We start from the raw sequence: 22,022 nt of genomic DNA, 5'->3' as shown, positions 1-22,022 counted from the left end.
ACATTTGCAAATATTCTTCACAAAAATCTTAAATTTCCCAAAAGCAAACGGGTGAGAGTGCTCTCCTATGTAACTTTTCATACATTTGATGTTTATAGCTAGGTTTCTTTGGTACTTAGTTTTCAGTTGTGGACTGAGTAAGGAAATGCAGCCTTAGGAAAATATTCTTCATACTAATTTGATGAAAGAGATATATGGAGAGTCCCATGCAATTGGCTATGTTTGGGCCACTACTCAAAAATATAACTCCTTGAAATTTCATACTTATTTAGATGTTTTCATTATATCTGTAAGTTGTGTTCACTTTTTTGTATGTTTCTGTAAGGTATGAAGAAGACTTATTTGTGGGTAAAAAGGAAAAGGGATAAAAATAAAAACACAGTTCCTTCAAGAATCTGAAGATTCTGACGATGAAGATGATATGGACTTTTGTAAACAAATATCTCTCTCTACAACTTCACACATAATGGGGAAGGGGGTTTATTTTTAAAACTAAACTTTCATATTCCATTTTTTTTCTTTTGTATGTAGAAGAAAAGAACTTTTGCCCATGAAAAGCAACCTGAAAAATACAATCAAAGATAGAGGAGATGGAGAAAGCTAACATAGGGCCAAAGTCATGGACTATGCAGGGTGAGGTAATAGAATGATCCATTATTCTTTTTACCTCACTTTTTTGGTTTGCATTTGTAGACCCTTTTTAAATCTGTTATTAGATTATTGATTGTTGGTTTTATAATAGGTAGCTGCTGCAAAGAAACCAAAGAATAGTACATTGGAAGTTGATCTTTACTCTAAGCACAATGTGAGACCTGCTCCTGTAATCACTGAGGTTAAAACTTTAATTGAGGATATGATCAAGAAAATGATTCTTGAGGTAAATTAAGATGCTGAATTGACATGCTTGGATTCTTCTATAATGCTTTGCACAATGTTATTTTGGTAGAAATTGGTTTAATATTCCGTAAAATTGTATTACTGGTAAAAGTCCTTGAAATTGAACTCGGTAGGGAACAAGAATTAGAGCCACATGGTTTTATGAGAGAACCAGCTTTCTCCCTAGAGTTCCCCATTTGCAATTTGGATTTGATGCCTTAAATTATTCCCTTTTTAAACTCTACTAATTGCCTAACAAACGGACCAACTCATTTATACATTAGGTTAGTTAGCTATTGTTACTTTAGCTATTCATGTGACAAAATTCTGCAATTGAGCTTTCTTGCATTTACTAAAATTATTTGATATCTGAATGATACAATTAGTTTCCTATTTGTACAAAGATATACATTGTCATTGCAAAAGCATGCAACTTATTACGTTATGTTGCCACTAAAATAAATAGTTTGTGGCTACTGTGGGCTCAATTTGGAATTGTAGGAACAATGCAATATTTTGGGGAAAAGAAGCAGATGTTGATCAGGTGGTGGATGTAATTTAATACAGAACTTGGCTTTGGTTAAAGGCAAGGGAGAGATGCTTTTTTCTGGTGCTATCTTCAAATGGATTGAGAATCCATTGGTCAGCCTAAATATGTTGTGAGATAGTGGAATTGAGAAGCAAATGTGTCGATTAAATAGAGGTTGCTACAGGTTCTGTGATTATCTGGAATAGGGGATTTAATTGGTTATCTCATATTTCTGTTGTTGATAGTGGGCGGTGGCTTTGTGATATAACAACATGAATATTTCAACATGAATAGTGGGCGATTATTTCTTTTTTCCAATTGGATAAAGCGCCAATATCTTTTCTGTTTCTTTCCTGGCCTCACATTCTGATTATTGTTTATTTTCAAGTGTTATATTGCTTGCAAGCTTTTTCTTGATAACATACTTGTATGATAGGTTTGGGGCACCCCTTATGCTCCCTTATATTCAATTTGCTTTTAAAAAACACTAAAATAAATAGTTTTTCCTCTGTCATTGATAGAATTATATTAGTCTCATTATTTAATCTGATTGTCGCAGTGTACCCACCACATGTACCTTGGCTGATTAAAGCATCACAAAGTTGAATAAAAAGATATTATGCTAATTTTTTATGAATGTTTGGTTTCTTTATTTGATATATTTTTCTCCATTTCATGGATTTTGTGTTCCTCTTCTTTTATCTTCTATCCTAAATTTTAAAACCCTGGTTACTGTTCACGAGCCATTTTTTTTTTGGGACAACTACATTTTTCTTTTTTTTTTTCTCACACAACACAATGGCCCATGTGCTGATGGCCCATGTTGTCACACAATTGCATCACGGTCGACGTTGCAACACTTCCGTCATCACGCCGCCGGTGGCTTAGCCTTCCCCCTCCTACTCAGTTAGGTGCGTTCAGTCTGGATTGCTTGCATATGGATTCCGTCTCTGGCCAGGTTGTGACGCTTTTTTCGCCAGAAGCTCAAGGATTTGTGAAGAAAGGGTTTTGTCTCTATATGCAATCAGCAACAATCAGCAATTGCGTGGGTTGACACTCCCCAAGGCTCTTTGTCATCTTCCTTCATGATGGATTCGGACCCCAATCTCAATTTCAATTTCAATTCAAATTATTTTGAAGGCTCCTACTATCCTGTAAGCAAAATTTCTCTCCTATAAATTCACCCTCCACCAAGTGTATTTTCGTGTGCTTGCTTCTGTGCTTTGAACTGAATTAGAGTCAAATTTACTTTAGTATCTTTCACTTATTTGGTTCTTTTCTGATTCTGATGCTGAAGAACTCTGTCTTAAGGGGATCAATAAGTGGAAATAGAAACAATCAATTGTATTTGCTGATCAAAATATTGGAAGCAAACAATAGTAACTGGTATGGGATCAAACTTTCTCTTCCAACCCATTTTTTCCAAAATCTGAAAGGATTATTTCACTTTCATTTGTGGTAATAAAAGTAATTCCAGCTGTTGGTAACTGAAGGCGCATTAACATTTTTTGATTTGTTATGTGTTAGTGTATGTATGTATTGATTAATTTGTTCTGAAGCCCTTTTAAAACTACTTGGTAAAATTGAAAATCCTCAAATGGCAAGGAACTCAAAGAACATTCATCTTTACTTTTTTGATGCACATACAGGAATGAAGAAGAAGAAAACCAATTGGTGAGCTGGCCACCAATTAAATCATGGAGAAAGAAAAAACTCCATCCTCAGCATCCTGTAGGAGGCCAGATAAGGAATGAGAGGATGCAAGCTAATGAAAATCAAAGCAGAGGATCAAACTCTTTATATGTCAAAGCTAACATGGAAGGTGTACCGGTAGGAAGGCTAATCAATTTCAGGGTTTTCAACTCTTATCAGACTCTTACAGACATGTTGGTTAGCATGTTCATTAGATGTAAGTGAGCTCACCACTAATTTTTTCAGTTTTCTCATGGAATTGTTGTGAAATACTCCTATATTTTAGTGTGTGTTTGAAATTTTTTCTACAATTAATTTGAAAGTTAGAATCAATTCTAGGAATCAGAGGCGCATGTGAGTAACTTCTGGATGTTAGAAATGATTGTGAAGTGTGGAGTTTGAGAAGTTATCACTACTGAGATTGATTCTTTTGTAAACTCAGCATGTCATTTGTCTGCAGTATGAGCAAAGAACAATTTAGCCTTCTTCGGCCCATCATTTTCTTCCACATGATTATCCTGCCAACACAATTTTCAAAGGTCATGAGATAACTAGCTTAATCTCTTGAACCTTCTTAAACGAGCAGCCACAGACAAAAGTTCCAGAAGTTTTGTACCTCTGGATCATATGAGCCCAGAGATTTAAATTACTCCAGCAAAGTTCTTTTGAAACTCTATATTTTAAGTTTTAATTTTATGCTTCTGAAACATAATTTCTCATTGCTTCTTTTCAGTTGGGAATCCTCATTTTTTAAAATATAGCTCTAGATTCCTACACTTATTATTTATCTGAAATCAACAGGAAGAGAGAAGGCAGCCAATGATTTAAGCACTGCATACTAAGCATTCTTAGGGGTTCTTTGTCATGCAATTGCACTGTCATAAATATTTAATGAATTTCATTCTATGTTATCATAGTCATGCCAAATAGTACCTTGGCTTATATGAATTTTTGTACATTGTACTTATCCATAGCATAATTCTGAACGTCTAAGTCAAGTTTTAAACTTCCTGTGACAGGTATGATAAGAAATATTTACAGATGTGTAGCTCAACAATATAATCTAATAAACTTCTCTTTGTACTTTTATAGCAAGGTTAGCTGTCAAGTCTCAAATGTCTGATAATGGTTCCTATCACAAGATTGATTTACCAACATTCTGAATTAATTATTCATCAAAGTGATCATATATATGACATGAAAAAAATGTTAAATTACAAACTCTTGGATTTTTTTAAGAAATTGTGCTAGGATTAAGTACAAAACCAGATTGTGTCTGATCTATTTTTTCTTCTGTCTAGATTTGTTAGTCATTTTTGTGTGCTGAATCCATTTGTTTGACTAACTTAGTTCCATTCATGTGTTTTTATTTTCTGTTATCTTCTCCATTTTTATTTAAGTAGTTCAAAGTGTTGTTGAGTTGTATATTGTTCATGTAGGAAAAGGAGGACCCTTGAACACTTACCCCAACTTGGTTTTGATGTTCTGTGAAAAGGGACATTGGAACAATGCCTACAAGTTGATGAGAACCCTTTAAATCAAAATTGCTTCTTTATTTTTCACTTTAATTCTTAAATCCTTCAACATATTCTGTCCTTTTTTTTTTATCTAACTTTGGGCTGTGAATTTTTTCCCAATTAGTATGATGAGTATGCATTTATACTGCTATGTATGTTAGGGAAGTGAAGAAGACATTATAGACACAGAACAAGCTAATATTTGTTCTCTTTGACTTCTGCTCAATGAATATGCGGTGTGTATCCTACATAGTTTTAAGTTTCTTGTCTCATATATCTCCTGTTATTGGTCTATTATACTCCCTTCTTTTCCAGACTGTGATTGTGGTTGAGATAAAATTGAGGTTTGATCTTCTAATTTGAAATTTGTAGGTCTGTGTTTGACTGATATGAATTTGTATCACATGACAGTGGTAGACTGATCTAAATTTGTCTATAGGCATAGATGAATTTTTTTTTTTTGCAGTGAATGTGTTTCTCTGCACAAATAATGGTGTATGGTTGGCATATATTTTAATCAACTGTCATTGGTTTCAGTAAATGTACACAAATTGAAATTTCAAGTCAATCAAGGGTTTTATGCCTTCCATTGCCATTTGACATTTAGTTTTAATTCTATAAATTGTAAGAGTTGAATTAAACCCTCATCTTGGATGTGCAATTCTGATATATCTATGGAAGCCATCGTCATTCCCTACTCAAATTGAATTGTAGATTTATTCTTTCTTTAAAACAAAAGTAACTACATATATTCTAAAAGGTTTAAAAATTAAAACATAGTGCATGAGAATAAACATTTAGCATTTGATTATTAGATTAATGGAAATGAATTGTCACTGTAAAGAAGTTCTACCTTGATATACAATCACATTCTGTTACACAAAATCAAGCGATTAAATTTCTTTTTAATTTTAATTAATAAAAATAATTTTTTGATGTGGCAGAAATCAGTCAGATGTATGTGTAAAAGAATTTTACATTAGCTGTTCAACCACGATTTGAATTAGATGATATTAAAATTTGGTAATATATAATTTAAGATATTATTGTTTGAGTTTTAAATTGTATGTATAAAATATAATATTGTATGTATAATTTAATAATAAACATTTATAAATTATTACATATAATCTACGAATAACAAAATACTATCATGCGTCTCGATAATAAGCTTAAATTTCGTAATATAATAATTATAATTATAAAAATTAATGTTAAATTTGTATTATGCAGTTTATGAATTTATATTTTAAAATATAAAACTAGAACATAGAAATCAATATTACATTGTATTCTTTGACATATTAATTTTAAATTCTAAAAGGACTAGAGTTAAATTTCATAACATAATTATAGGTTTTTTTATTAAACAAATTATAAGTTTATAATAATGGAAGTTAATACTACTTTATATTATGCAACATATTAATTTTAATTTTAAATACTATAAAAGGATCTGTGTGATCATCTGTGTAATTATTATGTTTTGGTATTTAATTTTATCTCTTGCATATTCTAATATCATATGTGACATTATTCATATTATGTTATAGCTCTTAATTTTAGTTATTTAACCGCGTATGTTCAATCAGTTGCTGTATATAAAATTCAATGAGTCATAAAACCAGATAAAATTACGTATGAAGGCTCCGTGCATCGCACGGGTCTCAATCCTAGTATAGTAAGATTTAAGATACTGAAGTTATTTCAATAAAAGATACTGAAGTTATTTCAATAAAAGATATTGAAGTTCAAACTTTTAATTGAATTTAGAACATGACTGATTTCTTTTGATGTTATTTGACGAGTTTCATTTTTACCAAAGCTTTGTATGCAAACACAAGGTTATGTGGATAATAAATTGTTCCTCGTGCGAATGGCTTTCACTGCCCTTTATTGAGTTCGGTCCCTCCCTTACCTCATGCATAACGAAAGATTTATAGCACCAAACTTTCCCTCAAGTGGATTTATTTCCCCTAAATTTATGATTTAAAATTGTGAATAAGTTCCTTGAAGACAAAGACCATGTGGCCAAACTGCGAAGCGTTGGTTAATTAATTTGTTGAATTTGCCAAATTACCATTAAGTAAGGGTACAATGTCATCTATAATAAATAGAAAATGTCATCAATAATATGTAAAAATGACTGTTAATTTATGTATATGATATCAATGATTATATAACTCATGTGATTATCACGTAATTAGTCTAAATAAATTGTTAAATATATTTCTCGTGCATCGCACGGGTAACGGGCTATATACTAGTATATTATATAAGAATAAGAATTCAAATCAGTAGACTATATAAATCATCATGCTTGTAAGATTTTTCAACAATTAGAGAATCATGAGATAAAAGGCATCATGCATCTATTATTGAAATTAAATGAGAATCCATATTCAACAAGTTTTGACAAGGAGGAAACTAGATTTAGCCTCATGGAGGATACATATAAGGTATCTCTTAAATGCAAAATAAAATCAGTCTCTGTCTTTTTTTTGGACGGAGGCTGTCTTAATTTGACTAGTCCTATAAATTGGACATTAACATATGTTATTGTATGCTTTCTTGCTCAAGTGTTGACTGTTTGAACGTTTTTCCTTTAAGTCTTACATAGAGATGTTATATGTTATTAAAACTATCACAAACTAAAACAATTTTTAATGATCTAAAAATTAGGCTGAAATCATTTTTAAATTAAGTGAAAAAGCATATAAGCTCAATTTTGTCAAACACATTTTTATTTCAAATGTACATTTGAAAAAAACAAAAAAAAAAAAAAACTCACAATCACGCCAAATGGACCTTTGGGGAAGATTTGCTCGAAGATATATAATTCATCTTTCATTATAAAAACATAAATAATTCAAAACATGATACTCTTAATTTAGGACAATAATTCTGAAACAGATAAATAATTCTACGTATATCTACTTGAAGAACTCCATAACCCAGTAGGTATAAACATGACATTCATATCTAACGCCACTAAATCCAGTAGCAGTTGCCAATTCCAAGAACTGTTGCTCAGTTCGCTCTTTCCCTTCGGAGAATTGAGTCATCATCAGAACATCTAATGTAGATACAGACTTCCAAACATGATTATTCTCAGGTACAAATGGAAGAAATGACTCCACAACAATCACCTTCCCATCATCAGGAATGGCACTATAGCAATTCTTCAAGAGCTTCAAGCATAGCTCACACTACAAAAAAAACGTTATTTAGTGGGGTTTTTTTTTGCATTTAGCGGGGGTTTTCAACCCCCGCGAGTTACTTAGCGGGGGTTTTGAAAAATCCCGAAGTTAGACTCCCCACAAATCATTAGCGGCGTTTTTCAGCAAACCCTGGTACTTGCATATGGATTTAGCGGCGGTTTTTAGCGGGGGTTTCAAACCTCCCTTATCCGCAAGCTTTTTTAACAGGAGTTTTCAACCTCCCTTAAATGCAAGAGATTATTTACAGCTTTAAACATCCTTAAACCTCCCTTGGCTACTAGAGTTTATTCTAGGGACATTTTTAACCTCATTTAATTGTTGCATTTACTTATTAATCATTTAAAGAGGCTTCCTAAACATCCTAACTATCATAACTAGTCTTCATTTTTTCAGAAGTAAAGAATGAGTAAACAAAAAAGTCTGGTATTTGGTGAAACAATAGTGATACAGGACCATACAGACAAATACAAGCAGAATAAATTGCAAAGGAAATTCAGTAGAGGCAGACTTCTGGAACGTAAAGCATCAAAAAGTTGTTGGCGCATACTGATAATACGATCAGCCATTCCCTTCAACTCAACAAATCCCTGACAAAGAAGCAAAACAGTTGAGAAACTTCAACAAAGGCTCAAAGAGGATAATATCAGCTAGCAAGAGATTATATAGTAGCATCTCCTGGCAGTTAAATATATACACTTAAGGCTCAGTTAAATATATAAAGTATGAACTCAACCAGTAAAATCATCTCAGTCAAGGACAATGTTCACTCAAAGTTAGAGGTATGACCGTATGACCTCTAAATAATACCAAACACACACACACAAAAGGAGAACGAACAATGATAATCATTAGCAAATCATTCTGATGACAAGAAGCTAGTGAACCAAGGAAGCACAAAAATGGCCAAATGTGCTTCTGGTGATGATTATAAACAATTTTACCTTACTTGCTATGATCTTTGTGGCAAATAAATGATATTGAAATGAATTTTTAAGGGTACAAGAAAGTGATATTGAAATGAACTTATGTGATAAATTAACAAATACGCCACACTTCTTTGTGCCAAATAAGTGATATTGAAATGAATTTCTAAGCGTCCAAAAAAGTGATCTGAGAAAAACCAGGATTCATGCTGCAAGTTGAACATTCACAGGGAAGGATCAATGCAATGAATTTGTAAAATTGCAGTAACACAATAAATATATCACTGAAGTCTTACATTCTTTTTCTTATGAACTTATAGCAAGCAATTATATTCCTGTTTTTGTATTACTGCTAAAGTACTACACTGAAGCATATATCATGTCCCAAACACAACTGAACTTACTTACATTGAAAAGTGTTCACAGCTTTGTTGGCCTCCTCAGGAGTAGAGAAACAGACAAAACCAAACCCTTTGCTTATCCCTTTCTCGTCCTTCATAACTTTTGCATAAGTTATAGAGCCACATGCACTAAAATGGCCCCGCAGTTCTTCATCACTTACATTGTCATCAATGTTCTTCACATAAATGTTTGATCCCTGGAAGTTAAAACATAGCATTCAAGACAACTGAAAACATAATGGCTAGTTAAAAATAGGAGAGAATGGCAAACAAGTTATCTTCGAACCTGTTTAAGACAAATCAAAACCATGTCATGTACCATCAAGAAATGTCAACTATGCCTGCAGAAAACCAGCACAGTAAAAGGATGCAAAAAAAAAACTACCTAGTTGTGTTCCGTTCATCGCTTCCAAGGCCCTTTTAGCATCATCTGAGTTTTCATAGTTCACAAAGCCAAAGCCCTTTGACATCCCATTTTCATCCTTTGAAATAGTCAAGCTAACGATTTTCCCAAAAGAGGAAAACTTTTCCTTCAGAAGTGCTTCTGTAATATCTAGGTCTAAACTCTTCATGTACAAATTAGTATATCTGGCATCAGGGCCAGGCAAAATGCGCTCACTTTTTTTCACAAACCTCCCAACATATCTGTGACAAGAATCAATCAATCATATATATCAAAATTGATCTCAGAAAATAACAGGCATACAGAAATTGAAGACAACAACCAACTATAGGCTTGAAAATCAAAGAAACAATGAAAATGTTCAACATATTACTAAGAACCAATGCAGAATATTCTCACATGCATATGCTTATCATTGATAGTAGAGCCATTGAGCTTCTCAATGGCAGCATTTGCAGACTCCTCTGATTCAAATTGAGCAAACCCATATCCTTTGCTCTTCCCATCATCAGCCATGACAACTAAAATATTCCCATATTTCTTAAAGATTTCTTCCAGTCCAGCACTATCCACTGATTCTGCCAAGTTCTGCCACAATACACACACCAGAAACTCAACACAATAAGAATCCCCTTCCAGTAACAACAATGAACCACACTACACTATTGGTTCACCAATATCTCAAATCAAAGCAATGTAGCTAGTTAGCACTATATACCTTAACAAAAACATTCCCAATGCAATTCTTCCTAATATCAGGATCACGACGCGACCACAAGACCCTTATTACTTTTCCATTCAGCGTTGAATGATTCTTCACCTCAATTGCTTGCATCGCTACTTGGCCAAAACCAAACAGAACAAAGCAGATTACGGTAAATCACACACAAAATCTTAATCAATACATTCACATTGATATTCCAATTTCATCTAAATCGCAGCAAGCAAGAAATTACGAAAATGATTAAAGACACATTGCAATGCAGTAACGAATCAAAGAAAACTGAGCACAGAACAGCAACACAGAGCTTTACTTTGGTAATCAAGGTGAATAATTAACTATCAGCTTATAGTTTAGTGATATATATTGATTTGCTCTTTTCTGTCATTTTGATTCATCCAAGATATACATTGTTGTTCAATGACACATTGTTACCTTGAAAGTTCAAAGTATCATCTACATTAGAATGGGATGGGTAAAGAGAATTGTCTTCCTATAATGGCTCAATACACTTTGGTTAATGTAGGTTTGCTGATATATACCATATCTCATTTTAATTATTCAGATATATATGATGTTCATGTTTAATTGGTTGAAAGATTGATAGAAATCATCCAGGTTTGAATGTTAGGGTCATCTGCTACAAAATACACTGTTGATAGCATAAAAAGGAGATAATCAAACAGAATGTTACATTCTCACAGTGTAAAAATCTGTTCATCTTACTGTTTTGGCAAAAAGAAAGAACCAGATAACAATTGGCAAACACACTAGGGAAACAAACTCAAGAGGAACAAACTCCTCAAACTAGTAACAACTACCCACTTAATCTGACTTGCAAACCAGCATTTTGAAGACCAAACCAGACCCAATTTCCCAAATCAACTAATGAAAACCTAATTTAGAAATCTGAAAAGGTTAATTAAGAAAAAATCAGTACCAGAGAATGCAGCATGCGACGGAGTAGAAGTTGTTGAGTCTCTGAGCGATGGATCCATGAGAAAATCGCAGAGAGAACTGCGAATGAAGAAGAAGAAACAGTTAGTCAGCTTTTAAAGCAAAGAAAAGCAAAGGTGAAAAACGAGATCAAATCGGTGGAAAAAGAGGTCATACCGACGGCGGAGGAGGTTGTTGCTACGGTGGCGTGCGGTGGTTGAAATCTGTGGAGGTTGAAATCGGTGGAAATCGGTGGAAAACGAGATCAAATCGGTGGAAATCGCTTGAAATCGTGAGCTTCCATGGCGAACGAGACTGAGAACGAGATCGAGAACGAGACTGAGAAGTGAGAGTGCGAGAGTGAGAGGGTTAATTAATAAAACATTTGCGGGGGTTATTAAAACCCCCCTTAACTATTAAAAATTATCCACATTTGCGGGCGTTATCCAAACCCCCGCTAAATAACCCCCACTAAATAACGTTTTTTTTGTAGTGTCATCACTCCAATTATGAAGTATCCACTGCAAATTGATATTATTTAGAAGAAAATGATAATTGCATGTTTGATTATTGTTTTGTAATATAGTTTTTAGTTTTTATAGAAAAGAAAAACTTCATTTTTTAAAAATATTTCTTATTTTCAGTTTTCAAACAAAAATTCCAATACATTTAAGCGAAATTTTATATTTTACTCAACATTTTTTATTGAAATAGTCAGCATTCGAAGGGTGCTATAATAGTTAGGTATAACCATATGTTACCTAAAATGTTAGGTATCATATGGTCCGAATTTCTAGTCTGGTTGGTTTATACTAACAAAACTAAAAATGTTTGATAACATATGATTTTTCTTGACATCCATCCGACATACTTTTTAGTGACACTTAAATATTGTGATATGAAAATATTAGGTAATATATGATTTTTCTCCACATTCATCCCACATATATTTTAGGTTTTTAACCGCTGCCAAAAGTGTATATTGGAAGAACGTTAAGCCCAAACCTAATCTCTACATGAAAGAGCTCTCATTGTAATAAATTTTCCCTAGCTAGACAAAATAGAGAGCTAATACCCTATCCAGTCCACCACTCACCTTCATAAAGATGGCATTTCCCTTAGGCACACTTTCAAACATATCTCCTCCAACGTGCTCCACTCCTGCAACGTTACGTAGCTTTTACTTTTGGTATTCAACATAGATAGATACACATGAATAATGCACAGCTGATAGTATCTACTTAGAGGCTTGAATTTATCTTTATCTTTTTGCAGGATTAGAAGTCAAGTTCATTTAAAACAAAAGTAAAGGTCATATATATACCAGGATAGGGAGGGGCATGTTGTATGACATGAGGCAAGTCAAAATTGATAGCCTCAATATGAGGGTATTTGGAAGCGATTAAGTTCGAGTTAATCCCATGGCCACCAGCTACATCCACAAGCCTTTTTATGCCCTCAAAACCTTTGTAGTGTTTAAGAATCTTCTTCATAACTAGAGTGGTGTGATCGATCATTGCATCATTGAAAACTCGATTGAACCTAGAGTCCAAGCTTGGATACTCAAAGGCATGTGTACCGTGAGCCCTGTTGAATGGAATTCCCCCTTCCCGAATTGCATCTTTCAGTTGGGACCTAACCATGAACAATACAAATGCAGCAGTTTCTGTTATCTTGCTCTCCTATTCATAGTGTATATATATACAAAGAAACTTCTGTATTGAAAAACTAGCTCTTGTCATGCTTTTAAAAATTAAAGGTATGAGAAAGACTATCAAGTATCAACACTCATTTTGTATTCTTTTTCGAGCAATATTTCTTTTGTTAGTTAAATTTATGTGGATTCATTGAATTATATGGGTTGGACTCTTAATTTAATGAGACTCACATGTATTTCTATTAATAAGAAAAGTAATACTACTTCTGGCCCTATTTATATATATATATATATATATATATATATATATATATATATATATATATATATATATATATATATATATATATATATATGAATCAAATAAGATGTTTTATCTTGGTTCTTCTTAGAAGAATCAACTTGAAGTTTATGGTGCATTAATTAATTTTTGACAAGAATACCCTTTATCTAATTGAACTTTTTCTCTCTTTATGCTTTTCTAAGCATTAATGATGTATAAAAACGAGTTAATGGTCATATTAGTCCTTAGTTTGTAAGCGAGTATGATTTTAGTTCCTCTGAAGAAAAATGACGTTTAGTGACGGTAAAAACTACTAGTATGTACATATTCGAAAAAAGGACTGCCATTAAATATGGTTTTTTTCCTAAAAGGACTAAAATCAAACTCGTTTACAAACCCAGAGACTAATTTGATCATTAATCCTATAAAAATCAAGAAAAGTGAGTAAAGGGCAATATTAATTGAGAACAAATTTAATGCACTTATCTACTTTAACTATATTCTTAAATTGTGAATTAGTTTTTTTTCTTTTTCTTGGGAGGAACATACCAGCTAGCTTGGAAGACCTTGTCATGACTTAAGGCCATCAATGGCCCTAAGGAAACACCATCAGAATTGCGAGCAAACAATGAGGCTACAGGAGTGATGGTGTAGAGTCTCTGAAAGGCTTCAAGGTTTTGTTCATCATCTTGAAGGACAGAGACAGAGCATTTAAGAACAGAGTTCGAAGCAAGAAGGGCGAGGATGCGATCTAGCATTGAAGGCGCTGCTGGATTCTTGTTGCACGAAAGCTGGGACGCAATCTGCTTAGCAGAGAGCTTAGCATTTGGACCTGCTTTTTGCAACACGTCAAATACTCCAAGTTCAGTGGCGGTTTGTAATGACAGGGGAAACACAGTATAGTTGACAAGGTGCATAGCATACGAGAAGCCTTCTTCATCTTCTGATTCCTCTCGTGAATTGCCAATGTTCGCCATTTTCTGGACTTGAAATGAAAACTATACTAAACACTACGATCCCTGTAGGTGGCACCGCTTGTGCCTTTATCAATTTAATCAATTGCTTATCCAAAACAAAAACTTAGGATAAGATATACACGTCCTTATCCACCTGGCTTATCTTGAAGTCTAGATTTGCCTCATGTCTTGTATTCATTACTTTCCTCAAAGGCTTAATTGCACTTTTGGTCCCTGATCTATCATGATTGTGTGATTTGACTCTCTCATGTTTAAAACGAGCGATTTTGATCCCTCAAGTTCTAATTTGTGAAAATTGTGTCCCTCCGTTAAATAGCCGTCCAAATTTGGACGGAAGTTGCCACCTAGCACTATTATTTACACCACCATGACGTGTATCCGCTAATCACACCACCATCCAAATTTAAAAATCTTAACTTATTTAATTTTAATCCTAATCAAATTATTAATCTCTAATCTTCCTCCGTCTTCATCTCCATCTCCAAGCAATCTATAACATCAACAAAACAAAAAACAAATCCAAAAACGAACAAAAAAACACAAATCCAGAAAGGAACGAGTAAAGGAATCCATTGAACCATTGTTTTTCATATCATGGAAATCTCAACTTTCTAGACACACATTTGATATATTGTTCATCCATCACACTAAATAAAATCAATCTTCATTCATCAGACTGGAAAAAAAATCAATTTTTAACCCCAATTTATCTAGAGCACCGGTGAAAGGATGCAAATGGCCAATTATTTGACCCAGATCTGCTTTTCACCCAAAAATTGTAATTGTTTTCTTCCTTAAACAAATTGGCAGCCGCTCAAAGAGAAAGAGAGAACGATTTGAGAGAAAAAGCAAAAAACAGAGAAGAAAGGAAGAGGGAGAGAGCGATCGAAAAACGAGATGGAGAGAGCCAGGATTTGCCTTTGGTTTAAGGATCGATATGGATCTATTTGGGTTTGCCCCATCGGTGACAAACCCACACCCCCCACATTCGAATCCGACCCAAATCAAACAATAAAATCCCAACATGAGTCTGTTAATCATCAAACCCAGCAACTAGTTTTTTTTCTTTTCTATTTTGCAGAGTGAAATTCACATTGATGTAAATCTAGTTTGTCTCATTTTGGATTTCTGAGTTTTGGATTTTTTTTTCTGGGTTTGATGAGGGTTTTGGGTTTGATGATGGAGATTGGGTCTTCTGAAAAATGTTGGTGTCTTCTGGAAAATGAAGAACAGATGAGAGGTATGGAGAAGCTGAGGAAGAACGTGAAAGATCTTTAATTTCATTTTTTAATTTTTTAAATTTTAATTTTTTATATACCGAAGTGGCACCCAGGTGGCGTACTTAGCATAGCCACGCCATTAATGAATGCCAGCTGAGCAACTTCCGTCCAAATTTGGATTGTTATTTAACGGAGGGACACAATTTTCACAAATTAGAACTTGAGGGATCAAAATCGCTCGTTTTAAACATGAGGGAGTCACATCACACAACCATGATAGATCAGTGACCAAAAGTGCAATTAAGCCTTCCTCAAACAATAATGATTGGGTAAACAGCCAAGTTGGTCCCTTAATGTGTCCATCGACTTCAACTTCGTCCATGAACTTTAAAAATGACGTCTGTGGTCCCCGGATGTGCCAAATCTCCCTCATCAACAGTCCCTGGAGTTAAAATCATTGACGGACGTTAACAGATTGCCGACATGAATTTTTTTTTAAACAGAAGCTTATGTGGCATTTGTACCCAAAAAATAATAAAATAAAATAATTTAAATAAATAAATAAACAACTTTAGTAATTAAACAAACTCTAACCCTAAATTATCTTCATCACTCACACGTACCAGGACCAGGCCACCATCTTTATCACCCACACCCTGTCCAATTCTTGTTTTGTTCTTGTGCTGAAGAAGGTTTTGTGATGCTGCTATTTGGTGATAGTCACCTTTGGTCCTCTGGTTTCTTAATTCAATTCAATGCTTCTTTTTTCTTAACTTTTTATTTTTACAATTATTCAATTCCTTTCCTATCAGCTTCTCCCAAAAGCATGAAGTTATGAATGTCTAGATCTGGAATGAAGGAATCAGCATCTGCAATTTCTCTACTTTTCTTAACACTTCACCCATTAATGAGAATCATTTCGATTAATATCAGTATATTTCGCTTTGAAATCTGGTTGATTTGCACCTGAATCATTGTTGGTTTGTATCTAAATCTTGTTGGTTTGAATATTCTTAATTGAGTACAATAATTCCAATTAGGATAAAGTTTGAGAATTTGAGGGATATGGAAGATAAAAATTTAGAGGTAGGAAGAAGGAAGCTTCACCTAATCAGGTTTCAGAATTTGGGATTTTCCCCTAATTTTTAGGGTTCTTCTTCCTATAGACGAAACCAAGGACTAAATTGAAGATTTTAAAACTTTTCCAACATTCAAATGCCACATAAGCACCAGCCTTTACAAAAAAAAAAAATCCAGGTCAGACTTTCTTTAACGTTCTTCTACTTTTTTAACTCAGGGACTGCTCATGAGGGAGATTTCGCACATCCAGGGATCGCGAACGTCATTTTTAAAGTTTAGGGACGAAGTTGAAGTCGGTAGACACATTCAGGGACCAAGCTGGCTATTTACCCAATAATGATTCCTAGACATAGATACAGTAGAAACACCCCCAAACACCGTTCACATGTGGCCAACTGTTCTGAGTCAGCTTCTAAGTGAGGGGGCCGAAAATGAATTGCAGGATTTGAGGTACTGAATGTATAATTTTGAGAAAGGTTAAAAATTTGAGAATTTTGAGCGAGATTTGAAACTGAAAATCCCTAATTTAGGAATTTCAATTTTACACGGTTCTGTGCTTTATGGTTAGTCATGTGTATTTAAGTGGTTAGTTCAGTGTATTATTTGGCCAATTCAATAAGAACATGTAACTTTCGATATTTTGAAGCATAATGGCATGTAAATAATACTTGTAATTAACTTTTCAGCTGATTTTACACTCCCGATGTGATTTTCATAGCATACAAGGATAAATGTGAACCTTGTGCTTTATGGTTAGTCATGTGTATTTAAGTGGTTAGTTCAGTGTATTATTTGGCCAATTCAATAAGAACATGTTACTTTCGATATTGGTGACTAACATATCATGAACGAACTACTTCTTAATATTGCTCAGATAAAGGATTACTTTGAGTCAACAATTCACTAAAGCATACATTCACAAATTGAAATCCAGAAGAAGTAATCGCGAGAGAGGAGAAGAAGCACAGAACCTGTGTAAAATTGAAATCCCTAAATTAGCGATTTTCAGTTTCAAATCCCGCTCAAAATTCCCAAATTTTTAACCTTTCTCCAAATTTTACATTCAGTCCCTCAAATCTTGCAATTCATTTCCTCAGCACAGTTGGCCACATGTGAGCGGTGTTTTGGGGTGTTTCTACTGTTCCTATGTCTAGGAATCATTATTCTTCCTCAAAAGGAAAGTTCAAGGAAAGTTCGTTATCTAATTGTGTTAAGAAGGAAATACTATGACAAATGTCATCTTTATCTTTAGAGGATTGCTATATCACACGGCAAATTTAAGGCACGGCGGGAGACGACTGTAGTTTGCACGTTTTGACGGGAAACAAGGATCGTGGGTGGATGAGAAAAACCCCAATGTGATTAAGATCACACGGTGGGAATTACGTCGTGCCTTGTCGTCAAAAATATAATCGTGTACGATAGCATTTTCCTTATCTTTATTGCTAGCCAGCTCTTTAAGTAAAAATGGTTACTTAAATTTTATGTGAAGTACGTTAGATACTTAAAGCATCTCTAATGTGGTTACTTAATCTAATTGAAGCACTTAAGCAACGTTGCTTATTTTAGAGCATCATTGGAGCAACATGACATAGCAGTTCTTGTTGTTTATTTAAGCAATGGTTGCTTATTCCCTTTCTACTTGTTTTTTTTTACTAAAAAAAATTATATTTTCTCTTTCATTCATGACCTTGAATAATGTCGTGACCTTAAAATAATATAAATATATAATATATAGTGAGACCCAACAAAAGTAAAATAAGAAACCGTGGTTGTAGTGTTTTAAGACTCGGCTCGAACCGGCGGGTCTGACAGGTTGGACCGGAACTCAGTGACCTGACCGGTCTGACCCTCACTTCAGATCGGTTGTGCACAATGTTCAGAAAATCGGACCGGCCGGTCGGATCGGTTCGACCGGGAATCGGGCACAGTGCCGGTCTGGAACACTGGGAAAATCGTCTGTACATAGAACCGGAGAAACCGGCGTTGAACCGGCCAAACCGGTAGAAACCGTGGGTTGACCAATTTTTTCGGTTCAATATCTCCAGGCATAAACGACATCGTTTTTGGAGCAAAACTGATCAACCTAATTTCTTAAACACACCACGACGTCGTTGCTTCTGTTTTTCACTTTTTTTTAAACAAAATTAAAAAAAAAGTGGTGGAGAAAAGAGTGGGAAATGGAAAAGGGGAGTGGGAAGAGCATGTTTGAGCCTCTTAAATATTGATCATTCACTTCTCCCTGCTGGATATCCTTCAAGGACTACTACCATGTTACAGCCATGAGCTACTGCAACTTCAAATTACCCCCTCACTGTTCGGCTGCAAGAAATAATGAGTAAGAGAGGAAGAAAGATATAACTAGGGTTTGAGTTTTAGTTTTATACTACACATTAGAGGGCCAAGGCCCATTTTCTATTTTTTTGTTAACTTGTGGCCATTTTGTTTTTTAAATAACCATATTTTTGTTGTTGTTGTTACCGTTTTTATACATACACAATATATTATTTTTTAAAAAATAACAACTATCCTGAGTTAACATTAAAAAAAATATCACTCTTAGTTTGTATTTTCTATTTGCTATTTATTTAGTATTCACAAAGATATCATATATTATCTATATATTTGTATTTGTATATGTATATAAAAATATATATTTAAATTAATACGGTTCGACCTCAGTTTGACCTTTAAACCTTAAACTAGTGCCTCGACCGGTTCGATGATCGGTCCGGTTTTCAGAACATTGGTTGTGCATGTCACTCGGCTGAACCGTTATGAACCGGCCGGTTTAATGATTAAACCGGTGACTCGGCTGGTTTTTGATTGAACCGGGGAGTCACCCATTTTGTTATTATTAATTTGTTGACGATGGGCCATATATCGAAGGCCCGTATTCCAGTTGTCCAGTAATTGTTTAACATATTGGGCATTTCAAATCGTTTTTTTTGTCCAGTTAGATTATTTAACATATTGAGCCTTTCAAATTGTTTTTTTTTTATCCAGTTGGGAACAATTTATATATAGTTGGAAAAAAACGTGATATTGTGTTTAAAAATGGTGCCAGGAGGGTTCGAACACAGGCCATAAAGGAAATATGGAGGAAAACTAACCACTGCACCACCACAATGTTATTGATTATAGGCGTATTTTATTATTTATTTATTAACTTGGTATGGCATTGGACATTTTTTATGATTTTTTAATATACACCGAGTCAAGCAATCGAACCAGTGACCCACCGGTCCGACCAGTGACTCAGTGACTCAGTACCTCGACTGAGTCGATTACCGAGCCGAGTTTTAAAAGACTGCGTGGTTGAAGTGAAAACTGCATAAGTTGCTTAAATTCTATGTGGCAGTTTGGGTCCACCAGAATAGTCTTTAAGCAACTTAACTAGCAACCCATGGCTGGAGATGCTCTTAGAAAAGTGATATAAACCATCAGGGTCGTGCAACCCTTTAGACAAAAAAAAGGCGGATGTCGAAGGCCCTAGAAAAAAAAAGTTTTATAAGGCCCCAGAAAAGAAGTTTCAAGCCCTTTTTTTTATTATTGCTTGTTTTGGTACAACATGCTTGTGTTAACGTGTACAAACTACCAAGCTTAAAACTTTGCTACTGGGCCTTGCTGCCAAACTAAACCTCACTCACCCATGTTGATAAACCTTCATAATCCTAATTGAAACGTAACAACTCCATCTTAGCAAACAAAGTTTTCATTTTTATCCCTTTTTTTTCTGATTAATGGCTTCCTCTGCTTTGGCATTAGCCTCCACATGGTGCTTCAGAAATCCTCACAGAACGATTATTTCACCTTTCATTGACCATTCTCTCAAATGGCAAAGATTCTTCATAGAGAACCTCATTTTGATGAAAATATTAGTAATGAGATGATACATTCACGTGAAAAATATTTTCGTATAGAGTATTTTTTATAAATATTAGATCAATTAATTGATTTTATTGAGACACGATCCGGACAATTTTTACAATGTGAGTTTTTTATTTTTTATTTGATTCAAAAAAATTTAAGTTTTAGATGATGATGATGATGAATTGGAAAAGTATTGTAATAATCTTGAAATTTTTTTTAGCTTTCATGAATATTCTGATATCGATGGTCTTGATTTATTTTCAGAACTAAAATTACTAGGAGAAGTGTGAACAAAAGAAATTAGCACAACGATAGAAGTATTGAATTATATTAAAACTTTATATTCTTTCCAAATGTTTATATTGCATATATAATTTTATTGACAATCCTTGTAACAGTTGCTACGGCTGAAAGAAGTTTCTCAAAATTGAAATTGCTTAAAATATATTTAAGGCCGGTCAACAATGTTACAAGAACGATTGAATGATTTAACTCTTTAATATTTTCGTCTTAGGCCCCAAAATGTCTGTACACGACCCTAAAAATTATTCATGTGGTCATTACCCAATAGCTTAGGCTTTTGGATAATTTCATTATTTAATATGGTATTAGAGCCTTATGATCAAGTGGTCCAGAGTTCGGTCCTTACCGCCCCTAATTCTTAATAAAGATAATTAAAAGCACGCCACACGGTAGGTGGGCCTATGCATTTTTCACGCTTTAAGCCCAAATGACTCTTGCGTGAGGGGCGTGCTAGAAAAGTAATATAAAACCATTCATATCGCCATTACCTAATAACTTAACCTTTTAGGATAATTTAGTTGTTTAAGACAGTATAACCAGCTAGAGTTTCTTGTCAGTAGTTCTTTAAGTAAAAAATAATTGTTTCTTTATCATTCATCTATCAACACAAAGAAGTGAGAAAGAAACTGATTCATCATACAAACCCAGAAAATACTACAAAAGATAGAAATTTCAATTTGCAAGAACAATAAAAAATATATCCATTAACAAACTCAATAAATAGTAATTCTACATCAAGCCCAAAAAACAGAAGAGACATCAACTTCAAGCAACTAAAAGACAGAATGAGATAGGAAGATGGAGAGGGAGAACATTAATCCAAAAACCAAAGGAAGATTATTGATGGTTCGAATTATGAAGCATATGAAGGTATGAAGCTCTGTGGTCCCATGGGAACGAGGAAGAACCGAATGTTTCAAGGGCCTGTGAAAGATTGTCGAACCCTCAAATTTACATGCTTTCTTGTGGAGGGTTCTATTGGATAGAGCACAAACCAAAGAAAATCTGAAAGATGAATATTCTCCAATCAGGGGAAACTTGCAACTGTGTGTTCTGTGGTGTGCAAGAGGAAAGTTTGAACCATCTGATGGGAACTTGTAATTTTGCTTGGGCAGTGTGGATGTGCTGTTATAATTGGCTTGGAGTCAAATCTGTCCTACATGAGGAGGTCAGGCTTTTGTTTGCCCATCATGGTCACAACATGTTCTCAAGTGTGAAATCTGGTTGGTGGTCAGTTTGGCTGCATAGGAACGAAGTACAATTCAACTCCGGGATAACTAGTATTGAGAAGGTCGTGCAGGGGACCCTTCCTCATTATATAATTTTGGATGTTGCGCTGCCAATAATACAGTGCTTGGAATAGGAAAAAGTTTTATGCATCATTAAAAAATAAAGTCAAATTAAACTTCA

The 22,022-nt window shown here is 34.2% G+C and overlaps 2 protein-coding genes and 1 long non-coding RNA gene across 6 annotated transcripts; 1 reads left to right on the top strand and 2 right to left on the bottom strand.

The window, feature by feature from the left end:
* The first annotated feature begins 2,119 nt into the window (after positions 1–2,119).
* Positions 2,120–4,862, top strand: LOC130749157 (auxin-responsive protein IAA22-like). 2 transcript variants are annotated; one of them, XM_057602454.1, is made up of 4 exons: positions 2,120–2,559; positions 2,703–2,791; positions 3,055–3,314; positions 4,117–4,862. In XM_057602454.1, the coding sequence occupies exons 1-4, from the start codon at positions 2,491–2,493 to the stop codon at positions 4,218–4,220; spliced, it is 522 nt and encodes a 173-aa protein (XP_057458437.1). In that variant the 5' UTR covers positions 2,120–2,490; the 3' UTR covers positions 4,221–4,862. The 2 variants fall into 2 exon arrangements, with proteins under 2 accessions (XP_057458437.1, XP_057458438.1); XM_057602455.1 differs by having other exon boundaries at positions 2,125–2,559; positions 4,537–4,862.
* A 2,502-nt stretch (positions 4,863–7,364) lies between these two features.
* Positions 7,365–14,225, bottom strand: LOC130749119 (cathecol O-methyltransferase 1-like). 3 transcript variants are annotated; one of them, XR_009022849.1, is made up of 7 exons: positions 13,709–14,217; positions 12,544–12,854; positions 12,316–12,380; positions 11,397–11,534; positions 11,224–11,300; positions 10,281–10,399; positions 10,130–10,150 (listed from the first exon to the last, which is right to left on the bottom strand). XR_009022849.1 is itself a non-coding variant. In XM_057602415.1 (5 exons), the coding sequence occupies exons 1-5, from the start codon at positions 14,134–14,136 to the stop codon at positions 7,548–7,550; spliced, it is 1,101 nt and encodes a 366-aa protein (XP_057458398.1). In that variant the 5' UTR covers positions 14,137–14,225; the 3' UTR covers positions 7,365–7,547. The 3 variants fall into 3 exon arrangements, 1 of the variants encoding a protein (XP_057458398.1); XR_009022848.1 differs by having other exon boundaries at positions 11,397–11,558; positions 13,709–14,215; XM_057602415.1 differs by lacking the exons at positions 10,130–10,150; positions 10,281–10,399; positions 11,224–11,300; positions 11,397–11,534 and adding exons at positions 7,365–7,821; positions 11,718–11,740 and having other exon boundaries at positions 13,709–14,225.
* LOC130749120 (uncharacterized) lies at positions 8,228–9,693 on the bottom strand. Its single transcript, XR_009022850.1, has 3 exons — positions 9,545–9,693; positions 9,167–9,356; positions 8,228–8,422 (listed from the first exon to the last, which is right to left on the bottom strand). It is a non-coding gene; the product is annotated as an uncharacterized LOC130749120 (long non-coding RNA).
* Positions 14,226–22,022: the final 7,797 nt, after the last annotated feature.

This window comes from Lotus japonicus, chromosome 3 (assembly GCF_012489685.1).
Source record: "Lotus japonicus ecotype B-129 chromosome 3, LjGifu_v1.2".
NCBI classification, from domain to species: domain Eukaryota; kingdom Viridiplantae; phylum Streptophyta; class Magnoliopsida; order Fabales; family Fabaceae; genus Lotus; species Lotus japonicus.
This window is presented reverse-complemented; position numbering and strand designations above follow the sequence as displayed.

Excerpts from the sequence above, each read along its gene's own strand:
- LOC130749119 (XM_057602415.1), bottom strand. The coding sequence starts at position 14,136 with ATGGCGAACATTGGCAATTCACGAGAGGAATCAGAAGATGAAGAAGGC. Across the intron at positions 11,741-12,315 it reads GAAATGCCATCTTTATGAAG|TGGATACTTCATAATTGGAG; the intron begins GTGAGTGGTGGA and ends ATCAATTTGCAG. Across the intron at positions 7,822-11,717 it reads ATACTTCATAATTGGAGTGA|TGAGCTATGCTTGAAGCTCT; the intron begins TGACACTACAAA and ends TTTTTTGTAGTG.
- LOC130749157 (XM_057602454.1), top strand. The coding sequence starts at position 2,491 with ATGATGGATTCGGACCCCAATCTCAATTTCAATTTCAATTCAAATTAT. Across the intron at positions 2,560-2,702 it reads TTGAAGGCTCCTACTATCCT|AACTCTGTCTTAAGGGGATC; the intron begins GTAAGCAAAATT and ends CTGATGCTGAAG. Across the intron at positions 3,315-4,116 it reads GGTTAGCATGTTCATTAGAT|GTATGATAAGAAATATTTAC; the intron begins GTAAGTGAGCTC and ends TTCCTGTGACAG.